General features: G+C 37.3%; 1 protein-coding gene across 1 annotated transcript in view; it reads left to right on the top strand.

Moving 5' to 3' along the window:
• The window catches only part of LOC120421495 (uncharacterized), a 117,711-nt gene that overhangs the window by 23,053 nt on the left and 73,677 nt on the right, over window positions 1-20,981 (top strand). The window contains exons 3-6 of the mRNA XM_039584713.2: window positions 2,489-2,816; window positions 2,879-3,174; window positions 3,277-3,399; window positions 20,835-20,874. Of these exons, the coding sequence (XP_039440647.1) occupies window positions 2,489-2,816; window positions 2,879-3,174; window positions 3,277-3,399; window positions 20,835-20,874 (787 nt within the window). The remainder of the gene's footprint in view (window positions 1-2,488; window positions 2,817-2,878; window positions 3,175-3,276; window positions 3,400-20,834; window positions 20,875-20,981) is intronic.

The raw sequence follows: 20,981 nt of genomic DNA, 5'->3' as shown, positions 1-20,981 counted from the left end.
TATTCATAAAGTCAATACATTCAGTAAAAATAGAATCATTCCCTCTTAACATGTCTAACGAATCAACTTTATCACTCATTTCTTTTGATAGGGTTCGCAGACCATCAATATTTCTGGCTCATCAGCAAGGTCTGATAAAAAACCTTTCCAACGATAGTTCACATGGAAGATTCAGACAATATTTCTATCACAATATCTGAAATCCGGCCTCCAAAAAGTGTATAAATAACACTTAAGTGCTAATCTTTTGATAGAGTTGTCAGATCCTCGATGTTTTAGGCTCATTTGAAAGGTCTTTCAATTATCTAACTAACGACAGGTCGCATGATGGACCAGGAAATCATTTTCATTGAAATATCTGAGATCCGGCCTCCAAAAAGTGTATAAATAACACTTAGGTGCTAATAACTTTTGATAGGGTTGTCAGATCCTCAATGTTTTAGATTCATTTGGAAGGTCTTTCGATTATCTAACTAACGACAGGTCGCCTGATGGATCCGGACATCATTTTTATTGAAATATCTGAGATCCGGCCTCCAAAAAGTGTATAAAATAACACTTAAGTGCTAATAACTTTTGATAGGGTTGTCAGATCTTCAATGTTTTTGGCTCATTGGAAAGATCTTTTCAATAATTTTCTGAAAATGTATAACATGATAGGTTTTCTTGCAAAAACCACCTTTTTTACAATCTTCCGGACATACGCCAAAATCGTTTTTTTAGCATAACTTTTGAAGTACTTTGCTAAACTTGCTGATTTTAAATAGAGACCTATGGGACCCCAAGACGGATCGAATGAGACTAATACGGTCAAAATCCGTTCATCCAGTCCGGAGATAATCGAGTGACAATTTTTTGTCCACCCACCTATACACATCCACACAGACATTTGCTCAGAACATGATTCTGAGTCGATATGTATACGTGAAGGTGGGTCTAGGTTGTCAAATTAAGAAGTTCATTTTCCGAGTGATTTTATAGCCTTTCCTCAGTAATGTGAGGAAGGCAAAACACAGCCAAAGTTGACCCCTAAAAAAAAATACATTTTTAAAAACATTGGTAAAGTCACTTAAAACAAGTAAAACTTACAACCCAAATTTGTTTTCTTTCCAATGTTATTTAATAGTGTTGGGATTCGAGTGAGAAGAAGGAAAGCTTTTCTCACTCGCGAGCGACGGAGAGAACTTGTAGTCCTTTCCTCTCCTCGCTCGCGCTCGCCTTTTTCTCGCGTTCACGCTCTAGCCGCGAGCGCCTCGTGCTAGCCATTCGTTCCAAGAGGTGCAAACTTGCTCCTGAAAGAAGATACAGCGTCCTCAAAACTCGTCTAAAACGTGATTTTCGAGCAAAAAACACGTTTTAGACGATTTTGGAACACGCTGTATCGTTTTATAGGAGTAAGTTAGCACCATACTCTCTTCGGGAAAGTTGTAGAGCATCTTTCATAGTATTCGAATATGAATCCGGTTTTAGTACAGCATGAAACGAGAATTTTATAAATATCAAAATCCGAAAAAAAAGTTTTTCCCATGCAAATTCCCATAGAAAATTGAATGGTTTTGCGCAAAGTGAGGACTAAACCAATCGTTCCCAAAACTTTAAGGAATTGGGTCCTAAAATGAAGCAAAGATTGCTGATATTATTGATTACAGCGATAAAGCGTATTTTTCTGAGTACAATGACCCTTTGAACGACCACAAAGAGTTTAAAATGGATTTTAAATCAATTTTGAAAAATTAACCTCGCGGTCCTTCTTGACAGAAAAGCTCCTACTTGACAGCTCGTTCCAAGGGGACCATAGTTGATTCATCGAAAAAAAATTTGCATTAAAATGAGAAAAAAGTGATCAGAAATGGTTTTTAATCGTGTTTTTTACCGTTGTACATAAAAATTGACGTAGGGCTTTAGTACCCAATTGTTTAGGACCCCAAAAGGAATTGAAAAGTTACTGTGCACATTAGATTTGGACATTTTTTTTTTTTTCATACAACCATATTGCACCCAAATGGAATCATATTAACCTCCCCCCCCCCCCCCACCCTCTTGTTTCCATATTAAACCCAGGCAAAATTGTTGAGGGTAGTTTTGACGCCTTTGTATCTTTGTGATTAAAATGAGTTATTCATTAACAAAATTTCGAAAAAAAAGTTTTTTTGTCATTAGCTATGATCTCCGACATTTTCTTGTGCCATTAACTTTATTTTTGTTTTTTGGTTAAAAATGTTTTTTTTGACAATTTTAGATGGTTTGATTTGGGTGTAACAAAATAAATAAAAAACTACATTACAAAAACTATATTTATTCTCAATAAATTCAACAAACATAGAATAATAATCTTATTTTTGTAGTCAGCTAAAAATAACTAATTGATCACAAACAGGAAACTTATGTAATAATTTCAGCGGCATAGAGAAATAACCAAATTGACCGATAAATGATATCCAATGTGACAAATTCTCTTATAAATTCCCCTTCTTTTTCCCCCGCGCAGGACTCCGGCGATGGTGGCAGCAGTACCTTCCAGCGGCCATCAACGGCGCCGGCCGCGTCCTCGTCGTCTTCAACGGACTCGACGCGCTCCTCCAAGCGCCAGAAGAAAAGCGAGCGCGATGCCAAAAAGCAGGAAAAGGAGCAGAAGAAAATGGAGCGGGAAACGGCCAGGCGGCTGGAGCGCGAGGCGGCCAAGTTGGAGAAGTTGAATCGCAAGCACGAGAACATATCTCGCAGCACGGAACGGGTCAGCGGTGGTCGGTCCGGATCGTTGGAACGACGACGGAGTGGGGATGAAGGTCCCGTGCTGAACCAATCCACCGTGCATGGTGAGTGAGAGTGTTGGGTTTTGGGGTGTCGACTTAATTAAGTGTTTTTTTTTTATTTGTAGGTATTGCCAGTCCAAATCGAAGGCCGACGATTTTTGACGTGTTCCGCACCCGCAAAGGGTCGGACTCGAAGAAGAAAAAAGATGATTCGAGTAAATCCGGCTCGGACAAGGACAGCACCAGTGGCAGTGGGACCATCGGTGGAGGTTCCGGTGGCATTATGAACAGCATGAAGGCGGCCCTGCATGTGGGCGGTCGTCACAGTCACCAAACGGCAACGGCGACGCAACCGGCCAGCACTGCAACCGCGAAGGTGCGTGACGGATCCGCCCATCCACATGCAGGCAGCGATGCACAGGTACGAAAACGACGACGACGCGGTCTTTCCCGTGGAATTTGCCACTCGTGACATCTTCCCGAATACGAGCGCTTCATCTAACGGTGCAAATTTTAATTTTAGTACTACCACACGGTGACGGCGGTGCGGCGAGCCGACGCCGGCAAGTCTCCAATGACAAAAGTGATGGACCTGTTCAGGCACCGGTCCAACTCGGCAGTGTCGGAAGCGGACAAGCGCAAAGCGGTAAGTAATCTGATCTGCGGCATGCATCTGTGGGAGGGGACGAAAAGGGGGGTTGTTTTTTTAAGCTCGCACGCTCAGCCAAACAAAGTGAGCTAGTTTGAACACAGATAGCGCTGAGCTGCGCTTTGAATTGGAAGGTGAGGAAAAGCTCGCTCGAGTATTCAGCGGAAAGCTTGTCGTTGTTGATACGGAGAGGTACTTGGAAACGCGATGTAGGGGTTTTGATGCTTTGTGAACAGGTTACTTATTAGGGTGCCCAGGAAAATTAGAAAACTGAGTGTCAAGGGGTTTCCAGCATCGTGTCAGACTGGTCACTAATCCGAAATAACTTGGAACTTGAGCAAGTAATTCTGTAATTCCGGATTTACTTAGTAATTCCAAAAAAATCCTGGTAATTCCTAATAATCCCAGTAATTCTGGTAATTCCATGATTCTTTTTTGTGAAAACATACTTCAGAAAAGAATAAAATAATAAAAAATAACGGTTAAAAAGATAATTTTGATAAACCTTTTACGATTCTATTTATCGCCTATTAATTTTCATGTAAGAAACCAACCCAGCTAGTATGGGATCATTCGGATTTTGAGTAAGTAATTCAGTGATTCCAGTATAGCTCCGCAATTCTGCAGTAATTCCTGTAATTCTATAATTACCTAGTAATTCCGTAGTAATTCGTGTAATTCCATAGTTACTCAGTCATTCCTGTATTTCTCATCAATTCAAGTAACTACTAGTAATTCTTTAAAGGGAAATCGGCAGAATGCATTTTACTTTTGCTTGATGCCTTTTATGGTTGTAAAAAGAACAGAGCGGATTCGAAATGGATGCTGGATGAATTTGGATGCTCTCTAATTCAAATGCATTCGGATGAAAAAGCACTCAAACGTCAAAATCAGTTGTCAAACTGATGTTGATATTTACCCCATTATTCGATGATTTCCAAGTAGGGCGTCCAATTTTCCCGGGTTTTGAGTTTCCCGGAAAACGGAAAAAAATGTATTTTTTATTCCCGGGATTTTTTGAAAACGTTCGAAAATCAATGTTTTCTTTATATCAGTTATGTTTTTCATGCTTTAAAATCATACTATTAGCTCAATACTATTAATATCAATCTAAACAAGAATAGCAGTTTCTAGATAGCCTTCAAGATTTTTTTTGTTCTTTGTTGTGCACTGAATTTTATATACACCACATTTCTAATTCAAATTAAATAAGTATCTCATAAATATTTATTTTTAATTTTTTTCTATATGACATGACTAAAACAGCTTGAAAAATTGGTTTCAGATGTCTAAAAAAACAAAAATGGTAACAAATAAAATGGTACCAATTTATGTAAAATTTAAAAAAAGTTTAAACTTATAAATTGTAATGCTTATGTAATTTCCAGGCCAAAATTAGATTTTTGTTTAATTCCGGGAATTCTCCGTACAAAATTTAGAAATTCTCGGGATTCGGGAAATCTTGGGATTTGAAAAAATCTCTTGAATTTTGTGTCGGGATTTCCCGGGATGGACGCACTATTGCTAAGCACGTGGTTTTGTGCATTTGACAGCTGTCAGTCGATCAAATTCCAAAGACTTTTCTCGATATTCTGGAAGCTAGGCAGTAATTCCAAGTTATTTTTATAAATTTTAGCATTTCTGCGTTTTTTCTGGTAGTCCCAAGTAATTCTGGGAAATCAAAGTAATCCGTGGCATATTGTCAGTAATCCTGGTAATTCCATTTAGACTGGTCAGTAATCCTTGATGCTGGAAACCCCTTGCTGAGTGTCAAGGGGGGCCGAACATTTATTTATCAAAAAAGAAATTTTAAATTCATGCCTAATTTTCAGCATTCTGAAGCATGCAGTACAAAAAATTAATAGTTTCCTTTTTTCTCGATCTACGGCCCCAGTTTTTTTTTTCATATTTAAGATTTCATGAAATTTCATGTCATATTCAAAGGAGTAAGCAGCTCTGGGAATATGTTTGAGTTACTTTTAGTTAAGTTTTTTGTCAAGAAAATATAATGCATCAATGTTCTCCTCGTCGTTTTTCGATCAGCCCAGTAAGCAAATCTGTGATAATTTCTATTTCCAGAAAAAAAATTGTCCCCTGATTTTTGGGGAAAACTTTGAGGAGTGGGGGAAGAGACTATGGTTCAAAAAACGTTACATCACTTTGAATACAAAAGAGACGAGGTGTGCCTTATAATTCCGCTATATTTCTAATTATTTTCTAAATGACAAAAAAATATGAAATTTTAACGTGGAAGTGAGCTCCATCTTCGCGTAGAATTTCTACCAGATTAGTAGAGAATTTCGCTATAACAGTAAAGCATTCGATAGATTTTCTGCTGTCTGACATGAAACAAGTTGCTGCTTATGATGTTGCACAGCATTTTTTTTGCAGATATCAGCAAAATCAAACTAGGAAAATCTATCTGCTGATTTGGCGAGAGATCTCCTCTCCATACTCAAGGGTGTTTCGAGTTTGTGGGTGTTCTGATGGGGGATAGAGGAGGGCAAAATCGTTCTTTTTTAGGAAAAATGAGTGGCCCTTTTTAACGGCTCTTGTACCCTTTTTAAAATTTTGATGAAAAGGCTATTTCATAGAATGGTGCGTTTTTTTATGTGTTTTTATTCATGATTCATGAATGTCATGATTACTACTCGAACCTAAACGTTAATTCGATTGGGAGAGCACCCAAACTAAAAAAAATATTTTGCAGAAAATTGCTATTAATTTTACGAAATATTTTATTTTGAGGAAATACTCTTTTCTTTATCTTGATTTAATCGATTGTATGATCTTATGGGCTTTTAGTAGTTTTTTGGTAAAATTTTCCAAGTTAAACATTTTTAAATGCTCAAATTTGTATTCCGGTAATACTTTGATGTATCTTTACGATCCGCTTGCAATGAAAAGTTTTATATTTTGTCAAGAAAATCATTCCCTTTGGACTGAACTCAACTTGGAAACACCCAACGAAATATGTCGATTCAGCTCTCAAAATGTCGGGAAACAGCCTATCTTCAACCTGCCGTTTTTTTAACCTAAAGTACTTGAAAAAGTGCACCGTGGGAGAAAAAAAAGTGCCGTAAACTGGGGTCAATCGGGACACATGGGGCGAATTGGGACAGCAGTTTAAACCATGTTGGAGCACAATATTTTGATTTTTCTTGTTGGTTTCGGTTAGAACACACTCAGGCCAACAAAATGTGTACATCCATTTCCAAATTTAAAAGCATTAAGTGCTCTAAAAACTGCTGTCCCTATTCAGACTGTAGTCCCGATTCACCCCAGATTACGGTGCCAATTTTCAAAATTTCTTAGAATTCAGAAGCAAGGCTGCTAATTACACGAAGTTTCAAGCATATGTCTTAAAGGTCAGGGTATGCTTTCTTACAGTAGTTTTATATTCTAAAGATAATCCGAACATGAGAAAACATAAAACTCAAATAGTTCTGTGAGTCAAATATCAATCAAAAAGGAACAAAAACCGAGATTTGACCGAACTTACAAGCGATTTATATTGCAGCTAATACACGCAAATAGGGCGTCCAAATTTAAAAGCATTTAGTGCTCTAAAAACTGCTGTCCCAATTCAGACTGTAGTCCCGATTCACCCCAGATTACGGCGCCAATTTTCAAATATTTTCAGAATTCAGAAGCAAGGCTACTAATTACACGAAGTTTCAAGCATATATCTTAAAGGTCGGGGTATGCTTTCTTACAGTAGTTTTATATTCTAAAGATAATCAGAACATGAGAAAACATAAAACTAAAATAGTTCTGTGAGTCAAATATCAATCAAAAAAAGGAACAAAAACCGAGATTTGACCGAACTTACAAGCGATTTATATTGCAGGTAATACACGCAAATAGGGCGTCCAAATTTCCTGGATTTTGAATTTCCCAGGAAACGGGAAAAATATTTTTGAAATCCCGGGAATTCCCGGGATCCCGGGAATTTTGTTAAACAGTCATAAAATCTATTTTTTCATTATATTTGTGATGGTTTTCAAGCTTAAAATCATAGAATAAGCTCAATCATATTAATTGGTAATAATCTACACTTCAATCTAAACAAGGACGGCAGTTTTTAAAAAGGTTAAGTGAAGTTAAATATTTGTTTTGTTCTTTGTTGTGCTTTGGATTTTAAAAGATCTACAATGTAATTCAAATTAAATAAGTCTAACATAAATATATTTCATTTATATATGACATGACCAGAAAAGCTTGAAAATTTCTTTGAAAATATCTTTTAAAAAACAAGAGGAGACAACAAATAAAATGACACCAGTCAATGTAAAATTTTAGATAAGTTTTGAATTTCATGTTTTAAATAATAAAATTTTATGCAACAAGTGGCAAAAAAAAGATTTTTTCAGTACGAGTGTACATTTATCGGATAAATCTCGATTACTTTTTCAAAATGTCCTATGACATACGAAACTCTTGGCGCATTAGTTGTTTTGAAAAAGTAATACGACAAGCCCTGGATAAAACAAGTTTCACAACAAGTTACTTACAACATTTTTTGCAATCCCGAATAAACGCCTTTTGAAGGGATTTTTTGCAAACATCCATGTGTTAAATAAATTCACCGTTAAAATTAAAAAAAAAATGCTTATTGATACTAGTGCTAAAAAGCTCAACTTTCACAATTTTTTTTTTTTTGAAAAAACATATTATTTTTAAGTTACTACCGCCATGTAGGAAAAAACAAGAATTTAGTCTGAATAGGTAAGGAGATTTTAGCGCAATAAATTTGGAAATCGGTGTTCTGTGAAATCATTTTGTTCTGTTCCTGCACTCAAAAAAATGAGTTCGCGTAAACGTGAACAGCCTTCATGCCAACGGGAACCAGGAAGAAAACTGTTCAACTTTTATAGTGCATTGCACCATGAAAGTGAACAGTTTTCTTCCTGGTTCCCATCGGCATGAAGGCTGTTCACGTTAACGCGAACTCATTTTTTTGAGTGTGTATTAACCAAAGTCATTCAAAACATCATGCAATAATAATGGCTTAATAATGGATAACCGGATACGAGTGGTAGAAATGACAGTTCTCCCATAAGGAATACATTGTAGAAAAAGCAAAAACTGCTCGAATGGAAATGCTCCATTGTCTTAATTCGTTTCATTTGTCCTGATTTGCCCCACATGCAGGTGTTTGATGAACAATAATTTGATTTGATTTTTTTCCAATTTTAAAATCATAATATTTCCCTAATAAACCAAATTAATGCTGATATATGTCGAATACAAATTATAATGCTTTAAAGTTATTATCGATTATGAGGTATTCAACTGTTCATCTATTCCCACAACCAAATCTGAATTTCCAGACCAAAATTTGTTTTTTTTTTAATTTCGGGAATTCCCGGGACAAATTATAAAAAATCCCGGGAACCAAGAAATCCCGGGAATTCCCGGGATGGACGCACTACACGCAAATAACATTCAAAAAGGGCGCAGCTCCAGAACATCACTGTTTACACGAAATTATATTCAAGATTCGGATTCAGCGGCCAAAATTACTGTTAGAAAGCATACCCTCACCTTTAAGACATATGCTTAAAGTAGGTCTTGCTTCTGAATTCTGAGAAATTTTGAAAATTGGCGCTTTTCTTCTCACTAAAACTCAAATATCCCGGCACTGGAGTGTCAAAATTGCATTTTCTGCATACGTTGGTTTTTCTGGAACAAATTTCTGAAATTTTTTTCGAAGAAATGCGATTTTTTCGACATAAATTAGCCTGGGAGAAGCCAACAACTTAAATTTTGGTCTAATATTGATAGTGCATCTTAATCTGTGGACAAAAACCTATCGTTTTAGCAAAATACACACCAGATTGTAATATTTTTTGTATTGATTCCAAGCGATTTTAGAAAATTTGTTCAAAAAGGTGATTTTTTCAGTAAATCGAATAGGGAGTGCGAGAAAGTATTTTATTATGTTTTCTTGTCTAAGAAAACATTGTTTATAACATCATAATCTATCATTTAAGAAGTGAGCACCTGAAATTCCTTGACATGTCCTCAAAATGGGACAGGTTACTGTTGACAGAAGGAAAGAAAGATGTTGATTTCAATTCGGATCGAATGGTGCAGAAATCATGCCACTTTCTATTCGGTCTAAGTTTTTTTATTGGATCAAAGGTTTAAATTTTAATAATTTGTTCATAGAGCAAGTTTAATTTGAACTTAGAAACAATACCGTCAACTGGGCCGAATCGGGACTACAGTCTGAATAGGGACAGCACGTATTAGAGCAGTAGGGAGCATCTTAAGATGGCTTAGCTGAAAAAATCTCGTTCCTACAACAAATCCTGTCATTTTGCCAGCTGTCTAAAGTTGTGGTACGTTTATGGCCAAGATGATTCGCGTTCTAAATGCTTGAGGTATGCAATCTGGACATTCAGTTGGATTTGTAAAACAATGCAGCAAATGCTACCGACTGAAACGACCATAAAAGGCTTAAGCCAAACTAGTTCAACAGCTCGCAGCGATGACTATTAGCGGTTGAGCTTATTTCACAAGTATAGTCTCATATATCTCACCATTTGTTTTTAATTTAGCTGGCAAAACTCTTATCAGCGCCCAATATTTGCCAACCCCTTCTCGGCTGCGACGACGATTCGAAAACCCATAACTAAAAGTGTGCATTTATTTCTATTCTGGTTGTTTTTCGTCATCGCTACCGTTGTGGTAGTTGGCAGTTGTTTGTTGATCCCGCGGATCGATTACTTTTCCCATCGACGGCCACCAACTGCAAGCCTATATTCACCGTGCGCTTTCCATCTCATTGCACTTTATTGTGCACTCAGCCACTTAGAGTACCACAGAGACATAACTGAAACAGCTTGTGAAAAGGATGATTCGAAATTTGGACAACTGAGTTTAAGCGATTTTTATCATTTTATTATTAAAAAAGAAAAGCTAAGATCTTAAGATCAGATAACCTTTTGAAAAAAAGTCCCTCAAGCATAACCAAAACAAAACGCCGTTACGCCCCTTTCAAACGTTGCTCCAGCGATAATCGGCTGAGCTCTCCGGTTAGATGGCGTTGAGATTTGTCGCCGCCACCGCCACTTTCGCACGCGGCCTGCAATCGCTGAGTCGCGAATCGTACGGTGCAGCGGTCGGTTGCTGGTTGAAGGTCAATTTGACGCGCGCGCACAGTTGTCATTCCGCGACCCTTTTTGTCAAACGCTATCGCGGCGCGTAAAGTCACCTGTTGAAAAGATTTGAGATATAGACAGTGAGTGGGGATAAAGAAGAAATATAAAAAAGAAGAAGAAAAAAGGAAGATAAATTCCGTTCATTATCCCATTGAGACAGAGCGGTGTGGCTTGAGTGTGGGGGTTGTTTATTTTGTCTGTATTTGAGACACTTGAACTGTGTCAGAAAATGACCAATAAAGCGCGAAAAATTATAGGGGAGAGCATCTGAAGAACTATCAACGCAGTAAAATGCATTTTAAAGTATTTTTATTTGATTGCACGTCTATTAACATTGAAATTTTAAAAATTATTGGACAAATTTATTTTTTGTCCCATGATTTTTCGAACCAATGTTGATTATGAGGGCACATAAGCTTTGAAAAATGTTTGCATAAGTCTAATTAGAACATATAAGTATTAGCATGATCCATTTTGCAAAGTAAATTCATGTTTTCGCAAAACAAAAGTTTCTTTAAATGGCTTGATAAAACCTAAACATTAAGAAAATTCGATAAAAAAAATTGAAAGTAGAGCATCAATCCAGCGAGGTACAGTCCAGACTCGATTATCCGAAGGCCTCGGAAAAAATTTACTTCGGATAATCGAATCATAAATCGAAAAAAAAATTCGTTGTCTAATTTTTGATTGTAGAGCTTAAGAGGCAGTATTTGTAAATATTGCTCGGTTTGTTCTAGAGGTCGTATCGAGGTGCTCCGATTTGGATGAAACTTTCAGCGTTTGTTTGTCTATACATGAGATGAACTCATGCCAAATATGAGCCCTCTACGACAAAGGGAAGTGGGGTAAAACGGGCTTTGAAGTTTGAGGTCGAAAAAACATTAAAAATCTTAAAATTGCTCGCATTTCCGTAAAACTTCATCAATTCCAACTCTCTTAGATGCATTCGAAAGGTCTTTTGAAGCACTTCAAAATGAGCCATAGACATCCAGGATTGGTTCGACTTTTTCTCTTAGCTTTTGCAAATTACTGTCAAAAATGGATTTTTTTAAAACCTAAATATCTTTTTGCAACAGCCTCCAACACCCATACTCCCATAGATCAAAAGATAGGTAATTACATGGACTATAAACCTACGGTGTTAACTTTTTGGCCTATCGCAGGTTTTCTCATAGTTTTTCGATTTTCCTAGAACAAACATTTTACAACGTTAGTTTTTTCCCTGTAGGCCTCCATAGCGGCACTTTTTGGTCTCAATTTTGTCATATTCGGAATCCTCGGACAATTTCACGTAAGTTGGAAGTATTGGAGTTGTAAATTTAATTTAATAAATAATTAAATAAAACATTTTTGAAAAAAGAAATAGATCTTATTTACCCTGTGATCAATACGTCAAATGCTGTATCAAGTAGGCGAAAACCTGTTTTACCCCTAATCCAACAAATTGTTAAAAAATATTTTAATTCATTCTAAATGGCAATTTTTCCAATCAAATTTACAATTCCAAAACTTCTAACTTACGTGAAATTGTCCGAGGATTCCGAATATGACAAAATTGAGACCAAAAAGTGCCGCTATGGAGGCCTACAGGGAAAATAATAACGTTGTAAAATGTTTGTTCTAGGGAAATCGAAAAACTATGAAAAAAACTGCGATTGGCCAAAAAGTTAACACCGTAGGCTTATAGTCCATGTAATTACCTATCTTTTGACCTATGGGAGTATGGGTGTTGGAGGCTGTTGCAAAAAGATATTAAGGTTTTAAAAAAATCGATTTTTGACAGTAATTTGCAAAAGCTAAGAGAAAAATTCAAACCAATCCTGGATGTCTATGGCTCATTTTGAAGTGCTTCAAAAGACCTTTCGAATGCATCTAAGAGAGTTGGAATTGATGAAGTTTTACGGAAATGCGAGCAATTTTAAGATTTTTAATGTTTTTTCGACCTCAAACTTCAAAACCCGTTTTACCCCACTTCCCTTTGTCGTAGAGGGCTCATATTTGGCATGAGTTCATCTCATGTATAGACAAACAAACGCTGAAAGTTTCATCCAAATCGGAGCACCTCGATACGACCTGTTACACATTGGTGAAAAACTCGCTCTTAAGTACGCTAAAGTGATTTTAAATTTTTAAATCCAAGATGGCGGCCAATATGGCGGTGATGAAATATTGAAATAATGCAGTTTATTATATAATAGGTAATCAACTATTGAAAAAGGGGTCACAAAAATCAATAATTTCACAAAGTTGAGTTGAGAGTTCGTTCAATATTTACAAATTCAAGAAGTAAAATAATAAACATTATGATTTGCATTATCTTTTTCGCCATCTTTACCCGAAAAATGAACTTTTTAATTTCAGGTCAAGTCTCCCAGCTTGGTATTGAAAATTGTAAAGTTTCATTTAGTTGTTAACATTCCAACGCCCAAGGCTCCAAAAAAGTTGGAACGGTAACTTCAACTCACTGGTTCTCGGGCATAACTCACTCAATCAAGACGATTCTTTTCTTCAGTGATTTGTTAGGATGTCTAGATGATCCTAGAAATTTGCAGAAATCAATTTGATTAAGTCTGTTATTTTTGCGATCAAAAACATCGTTCCAACTTTTGTTTGAGTGTAAAAAAAAATCGCCAAAAATTTCGCGAAGGCTTTAAAAAAGTTGGAACGACGTTTTCGGTCGGAGAAATTACAGATATGTTCAAATCAAGTTCAGCAAAATTTTAGGATCATCTAGACATTCTTACAAATCTCTGGAAACAAGAATCGTCCCGATTGATTGAGTTATGCCCGAGAATCAGCGAGTTGAAGTAACCATTCCAACTTTTTTGGGAGGCTTGGGCGTCCGTGTAAGTTGGACATGCGTTGGGCGATCCAGTGTTAAAAAATCCTGCTAAAAAAACTATTTAGACGACAACAAAAATGGTGATTTTCAACATAATCTCAAATGGCCGGGTCTGACCGCCACGAAAGAACGCGCGAGTTGCCATCAAGGGTCGTGATTTTCAGTTCGAAGATCAGAAACCACTCACTCATCACCGAACGAATCTTTGCCGACTGGAGTGCGCAACCATTCGCGAGCGAACACGACTCAGTAACTGCCAGCGACTTGGTCAATCGCTTCACTCAGCGAAACAAATACTTCATGAATTTCCTTGCCTACTCCGTCTGTCAACCCGAGTCACATACAAATATGCTCAGTTTGCCGCCGTCAAGTTGAGTTTGGCATGGTGGAAATTACTGTCAAATGTGTCTTTGATGTCAACAAAATTGCAAAATATTTGTGATAACATTGATAACAGCAATTTCTTAAATGATCATAGCAAAGTCGATCGCAAACTGTTCTTAGTCAGCTTTGAGCGATTCAACGAAATCAGTCTCTTTGAACCTTCGCTGTACTACCCGATTGGAGTGAGAGTGAGAGCAAAGAGAGAGTGTCCAGTAGCGATTGGTGTGGAAGTGACAAACGGTAGGGATACATCAGAGCAGTTATTCGTCGCGCTAGTTTTGTGCTCGCGAGTGACTGAGTATTTTTTGAGAAATCAGGACCCTTGGTTGCCATTTTCTGCAAAGGCAGTGTCTGAATATTCTTAATATTTTAATGGTAAATTGAGATCCACAAAACTTTTATTTAATTGCTCTTAGATTTCCCATGCCTTCCAAGCCATCAAGTTCTTTTAAAAATCAATCAGGTTTAAGCTAAATCATGTTTTCGTTGGCAGTATGTGCATTTTCACCAGGAATAGTACACTTTTTTAAAGCTGATTCCAACTGTTGCCCCTCCTCCCCTAAGGTCGCATAGCTCAAGCCCAGCTTAGACACTTGATGCGCTCGCAAACGTCTCCTCATCCTCACCGGCGGTGGTGGCGGTGCCTGGATAAAGACTGCACGCGACCACCCTCTTCGCGACCCACCAAAACGCACACACCCTCGAAGTTAGAAAAAGAGCTGCTCAATTCCAGCGATACCTCCTGCGACCGCAACTCTGAGCGGCAACCGTGTTCAGTATCCGTGCGAGATCTGTCCAAGTCGAGTCGCGTATCGCTCAGCTGAGTTTGTTGTTTTTATTTTTCTTCAACTCCGCGAGAACCGCCGCTAAGTCGCGCGATTCGCCAGCCACTTGCAGTTCGGTCGCGGCCAAGATCTGATCGTCGTCGTCATTTTCAGGTTTGCAAAACCGATGAGTGAGGTGTTTTTGTTGCCGTTGTTCTTTTTTGTGATGAAGAATGAAGAAACAGATGATATTTTTTCGAAATCTGGAAAAATTGTGTCACGCTCCACGGGTGAAGCATTTCGTGAATCGAATCAGCCGAAACGGTGATTGAACCCAGCGAGCCGCAGTCTGTGAATTTGGTGCAGCTTCTAAGGCAGAGTTGGGCAAGGCCAGTTACCAGCGCGAATCGATTGAACCGATGAGAAGTGTGAAAAATGTAGTACAAGCAATAAAGTGATTAATGGCAATTGATATTTTTATTACATCGGGTGTGTAACTCATTTGTAGTAGGTAGAGTGACCTATTTGTTGTTGATTGAATCACAAAAGTTGTGTGCCGTAAAAAGGAAGAAATTGTAGAGCTGTGTGAAGTTGTAGAATAACGCAACGCACTATGGTCAACTGGAAAACTGGTTTGAGTGAATAAATTGTGGAAATCTGCATACAATTTCAACTCTCCGGAAGTGTCGTTTGTTGTATGAACAAAAACTTATCTTGATCGAAATCCATTAAAATTTTGAATGCCACATAAAGTTTATCTTATATCAGAAAACGTGCCGACTCATTCATTTCCACCATGACGTGAAAGTGTCGCCACCAATTTTAAACTAATCAGTGGTATGCTTTCTTAACGAAATGACATTTGCAAGATTCTATGAGAAAATTAAAACGTTATAGTTTAAAAATCAAGCAAAACTATGTGATTGGGCCAATGTCGAAGTGTAATCCTGCTGACATCATTTGATGTTTACATTACGAATAAGCAGGATCTTTGTTTACACATCGACATTGGCCCAATTACATTGTTTTGCTAGAAATTTCCTAGTCCGCTGTGGTCTTTATCATACGTTTTTTAGAATTTTTCAAATTGAATTAATTTAATTATATTCAAAATTATGATTCATTTCAAATACTTCATATTCAAATATGAGGTTGATGAGACGAAACAGGAGCTGGCGCTTTGCATTTAAATTTTAAATGGGATTTAAACCGGAAAAGCATTTTTTCAAATTAGCAATTTTTGTTGCACTTTGGCCACTAATGCGTTTACTTTCAACATCACACAGACTCAACTATACGAATTCCGCGCACAAATTTCACTTTAGGAAATCAAAATTTTGGATAGTTGAACCACAGATTAAAAAAAGCTTGTTGTAAAATTTGGGATCGCTTAACAATTTGTTTAAATCATTCTATTTGTGGTTTTGAGATTCGGATAATTGAAATTTTGTACAGTTGAGTCCATTCATTGAAAAACACTGAAAAATCGAAACTTCAAATTTCTGGCCAGTTGAAAAAAAACAACAGTTATGCCAACGTTTAAAGAAGCTTAGAATAAAAAAAAAGTTACTTATGCTTATCCAAAAGATTTTTAAATACTTTTTTAATTTTCGTCAATTGAAAAGTTTTTTTGGTACCTTTTTTCAACTCTCGGGAGTAAAACAACTAAACTAAAAGAATCGCGAAATGCTGATTACTACCAAAAATTTGCAAAATATCAATGAGGCCGTTGCAATTTTTTTCGATTGTATCGTAGCAAATATTACGGAAGAGATAAGCAGCAGACATAATCTTTTTATTTTTTTCAGTATTTCAAAACCAGTAGACATACAATAGCTGTTTTATATTGAATGAAAAGATTTTTTTTTCATTTCACTGATGATTGCTCGATTAAGATAATTTCCCTAAGAGAGCAAAACAGTGTCGAATGGATGATGTTATTTATTATCGCTCAAAACTTCCAAATTAGTCAAGATTAATACCGGATCACTAATCACATTAGCAGCGCAGTTCACGATGTCATAAGTAAAGATTTGCTAATTAGGATGATTACCTGGCTATGAGAATTTAGATCAAAAATCATCATTCTATCGGTAGAATTTTTTTTCTTCTAAAACCAGCGAAATTCTAAGCTAACCTTACCGTATCAAATGACAAAGTGTATACACAATTGCCGAGTTACACTTGTAACCGATTAGCGTTGGTGCATGCAGTGTGTGTGCAAAAATAACCACGTGAAAGATGAGCTGATGCTGCTCGTTTCATTGTCTAAGCGAGGCAAACTGCTAAACGAAATGTCCAATATGAGAGCGGGTTTGTTGCTTTGCACCTGTTTGTGGTTTGTTTTGAAGCTGTGTCTAGTTCATTTTCTTTTGCATCTAGCGGATACCGTTTTATGGAGAAGACACGTGATTTCTGTTTGTATGTAAATATGGATAGAAAAAATGAATAGTTGGTTTCAATTTTCATTAGATATGTTTATTTGTAACTGCTGCTGCTTAGGCTAAAATTTTAAGAAATGTTAAGTGCGATTTTTATCTCACACAACTTGAATTCCATCATTTTCACAGCAGAAGCCAGAGCCAGAGAAGAACAAACAATCTAAGATTTTTTATCTTCCAAAACCCCAACCTTTACTCGACAGTATTTATGCAAATCATATGACATCGTACATCATCGTCATCACCATAAACTTTATCATTTAAAGAGGGGGAAGGCAGTAAGAACAAATCCACTTCAAGTGGACGACTGCTCGTGTTTGCCCATTGATTGGTGGCCGAGCAAAAACAACCTGCAAATGGCAAAATTGAGATAATTCGTTACGGTTTTGCTTCGGAGGCCCCGGGAAAGGTGATAAAATAGTTTGCAAATAGTTCTGTAGTCTGTGAGATGCTCAGATGTTGATGGCGAGACACCTTTTTGCAGTTGGAAAATTTTTCAAGCCGGTAATGCCTGACTGATTAGTTTGTTTTTACGGATGACACGTTTTGAAGCGAAAATGTTTCTTTTTTCACCCTGGCTCAGGTTCCACATCTCTCTCACTGGCTCTCAATTGGCCAATCACTTACATTTTGCGCGCCTCCAAACGGCAATTTACTACTCTCCATTATGACGACGATCAGCTGCATTGACGTACGTCCTGTCCCAGCAGATCTGTCTGACCAATCGGCCCAATGACCGACTGAGGGTCGGGGTGATGTAATGGCGTTTGCTCGCTGTTTTGTCGTACGAAACGTAAACAGTTATTCAGATTTTGCCTACTGCAGTGCTGGGATGATCCAATTCGCACTGTTGGTTGAATTTGGCCCATACGCCTTCTTGGCTGGTGATAACAGGTCCGTTTTAAGTACGTGACGCGAAATACGATAATAGAGAAGCGCTTGGAGTGTCCAGCGGGCAAACATTATCATTTGACAAAGTCCTCAGCGTTGGTCAGCCCGATGACGAAGCCCTCGCTCTTTCGAGAACCGACGCCGATTAGAAACGATACAACGCGCACTTTTATCAAATCCAAGACACAGCGACGACCTGTGGAACGGAAATGATCAATTGTGCTGTTGCGTAACTAGGGAGAAAGAACCATCCCACCGAAGTCTGACATAAACAAACCAATCAGTCATATGTCGTAATGGCAAGAATTTCAGTTAGAAAAATAAAGATGATTTGAAGTGGCTAAACGTTTGGTTTAAAGTGCAATTAAAACAATTAAAGTGTAAGAAGATCCGCCATCAAATAGCAGGAAAAATGCGGTGATGCAACCGGAATAAAAAGTATCAAGTGCAATCCATAAGAAGAGCAGGTGAATTTATTTGAGTGTTTGGAAATCGGAAGACATGTCGACGTACCTCAAGAACAAACTGCTCCGGCGGACCGGAGGCATGGATTTGCCGCCCACCGGCCGGCAGCAGCGCAGCCGATCCCTAGACGTGGAAGCCCTGCAGCGGTCCGGAGTGCAAGTTATTTTGCAAGTAATTATGGTGTTCAATGATAAGACTTTCTCTAGTTTCCCTTTTTTACTGATTTTGTTTTAATAATTCTCGATCTATGATGCTTTAAAAAAAAACCTTATTTCTAACAATAAATGAATATTGCAGTTCATGGTTTCGTTCAAATAATCTTTTCATAAACATTTCGAGAGGTTATCAAAGCTATTGTTTTTAGAAAATTAGGCCGCTGCAAATATTTTTTAAAGTCGGTCCGAAAAATCAGCGGTAAAAAAAATATTTTTTCAAAAAAAAACTTTAAAATTCTAATGTAATCTCTAATTAACTGAAAACAATTTAAAATGCATTTTCCTGCGTTTAAAATCATATTTAGCATGTCTGGGATCGATCAAAAATATTTTAAATATTTGTGGAATTCCAATGTACAGCACCGCAAAAAGCAAATTAATTAGTAATTCATACTTAGATATTTTGAAAACTAATGATTGCAAAACAACTGGGCAGGTGTACAATGCATTAAAAAAACTTTTTTCATTCAAGTGTTAATACCATGGCTTGCAATTTTATTTTTTATTTTTATGCCCCTCTCACCTTCGACTTTGGCCAGAGTCGAGGGACATTAACTTCAAAAAATAATTGCAACGGCCTTGCAAAAATAAATAAATACAAAAATAACAATAATCAAAATATCAAATTTTCTTACATAAAAACTTAAAACCATTATTTCAGAGTCGGGTGGCTTCCTCAACGAATCAACGACAATAATCAAAATATTTTTTTTTACGTAAAAACATAAAACCATTATTTCAGAGTCGGGTGACTTCCTCAACGACTCCAAATCTGGAATCTGAAAATTATCTCTGAATTTTGTACATTTATCGACTCCGACTCCATAATCAACTCCCATACAAAACTTCTAGCAGCTATTTCTCAGTCAAATGTTATCCGATTTTGATGATTCTTAAAAGTTAGAAATGCCTTTTCCCCTGTATCGTAGGGTAAATGCATCTGATTAAAATTGCATTTCCAACTTTTGGATACGCCTCGGGCTTGAAGAGCTAAACACCATGCAGCTCCATTGATTTATTTTTTGGAGCAAATACTCAATGGAGACGCATGATGCATAATTATCCCAATTCTACTAAGCACGAGTCCTTACAATATTTTTTGCAATTCCGTCGTGAAACTAATTACTTTTCCTGTCATTCTTGAACGACGAAATAGCCTACTTTTCTGTACCAAAAATAACAGAATCGAATAGCAACACTTTTCAAAATAAACGCTGAAAAGTTCTACTTTTCAGCACTGAAATGGGTGCTGAAAAGTTGAACTTTTCAGCACTTGTTTCGAAAAGTAACACTTTTCAACATTTTTTTGATTTAAACGATTTATTGACAAAATACATGAAAATTTGACTTAAAATTTCACTCAATGGGTGTTTTTCGGAATTGCAAAAAATGTTGTATGGAACTCGTTGCAAAACTTGATTTTTTCAGCACTCTTCGTATTTATCCAACTCGGTGAACCTCGTTGGATAAATGTACGACTCGTGCTGAAAAAAATCCTCTTTTTGCAACTTGTTGCATAAACTACTATTACAAAAATATAGTTAAATCTAGCAATACGATGTGATGAATTTTTGCATAATCTATATATATAAAAAATTTCGTCGGTTTTGTTCGAACGCGAATCAATTTAATACGGAGCGTCGGATCAAGGTGCTCTTTGTTGCGTTGGATTCGTATAAGTCCAAGGAAGGTTCATACGCCAAAAAAGTTACAACTTTGGCCACTCTGGAACCGATTCCGGAAAATCTGCAGATTGTATGGGAAAAGTTACGTAAAATCAAATTTTGGTCACAGGAGGCTGAATAAGCAAAAAAGTTAAAAACGTCAACAAACGAAAAAAGGCAGAACGAAGTTTGTCGGGTAAGGCTTGTGTTTTTATAAATGCATCCAGTTATCCTTCCACCGATCAACACCTCCTCCAGCATGTAATGACCAAGCAACTTTTCAATGATCCGTCCCTGGTGGCCACGTGTGCCACTCGCTGAGCGTTCTAATGCGCTCCACGTGATACACTTGACCCAAACCAAAGGGCTGGACACCTTTCAAATGTGTGTAATGAAATCAGGTTTGCCAGAGGGCTTACCACCGACAACCTTCGTCGTCTCCATCTGTATTGTAACGCTGTGCAGTGTTTGGCTAGCGGGAACTGGTTTGCTTTTTATTCTTTACTTAGTCAATTGGTTAAACGCGACTGCACAACACCACCCCGATCAACCCCCAAAAATAGAATACTAATTCGTTCCATTTCGTTTCCCTTTCAGCGAGCAGCGGCACAACATCAACAACAGCTGGCCGCCCAGAGTAAGTACATGGCGCAGATTGGATACACTTTGTTGTTGACAAACATCGCATTTCTCCCTCCGACTTCATTTTTTTATTTATTTGTATGTGTTCAGCGTTTAAAAGCT

This window comes from Culex pipiens, chromosome 3, assembly GCF_016801865.2.
Source record: "Culex pipiens pallens isolate TS chromosome 3, TS_CPP_V2, whole genome shotgun sequence".
Lineage (NCBI taxonomy): Eukaryota > Metazoa > Arthropoda > Insecta > Diptera > Culicidae > Culex > Culex pipiens.
This window is presented reverse-complemented; position numbering and strand designations above follow the sequence as displayed.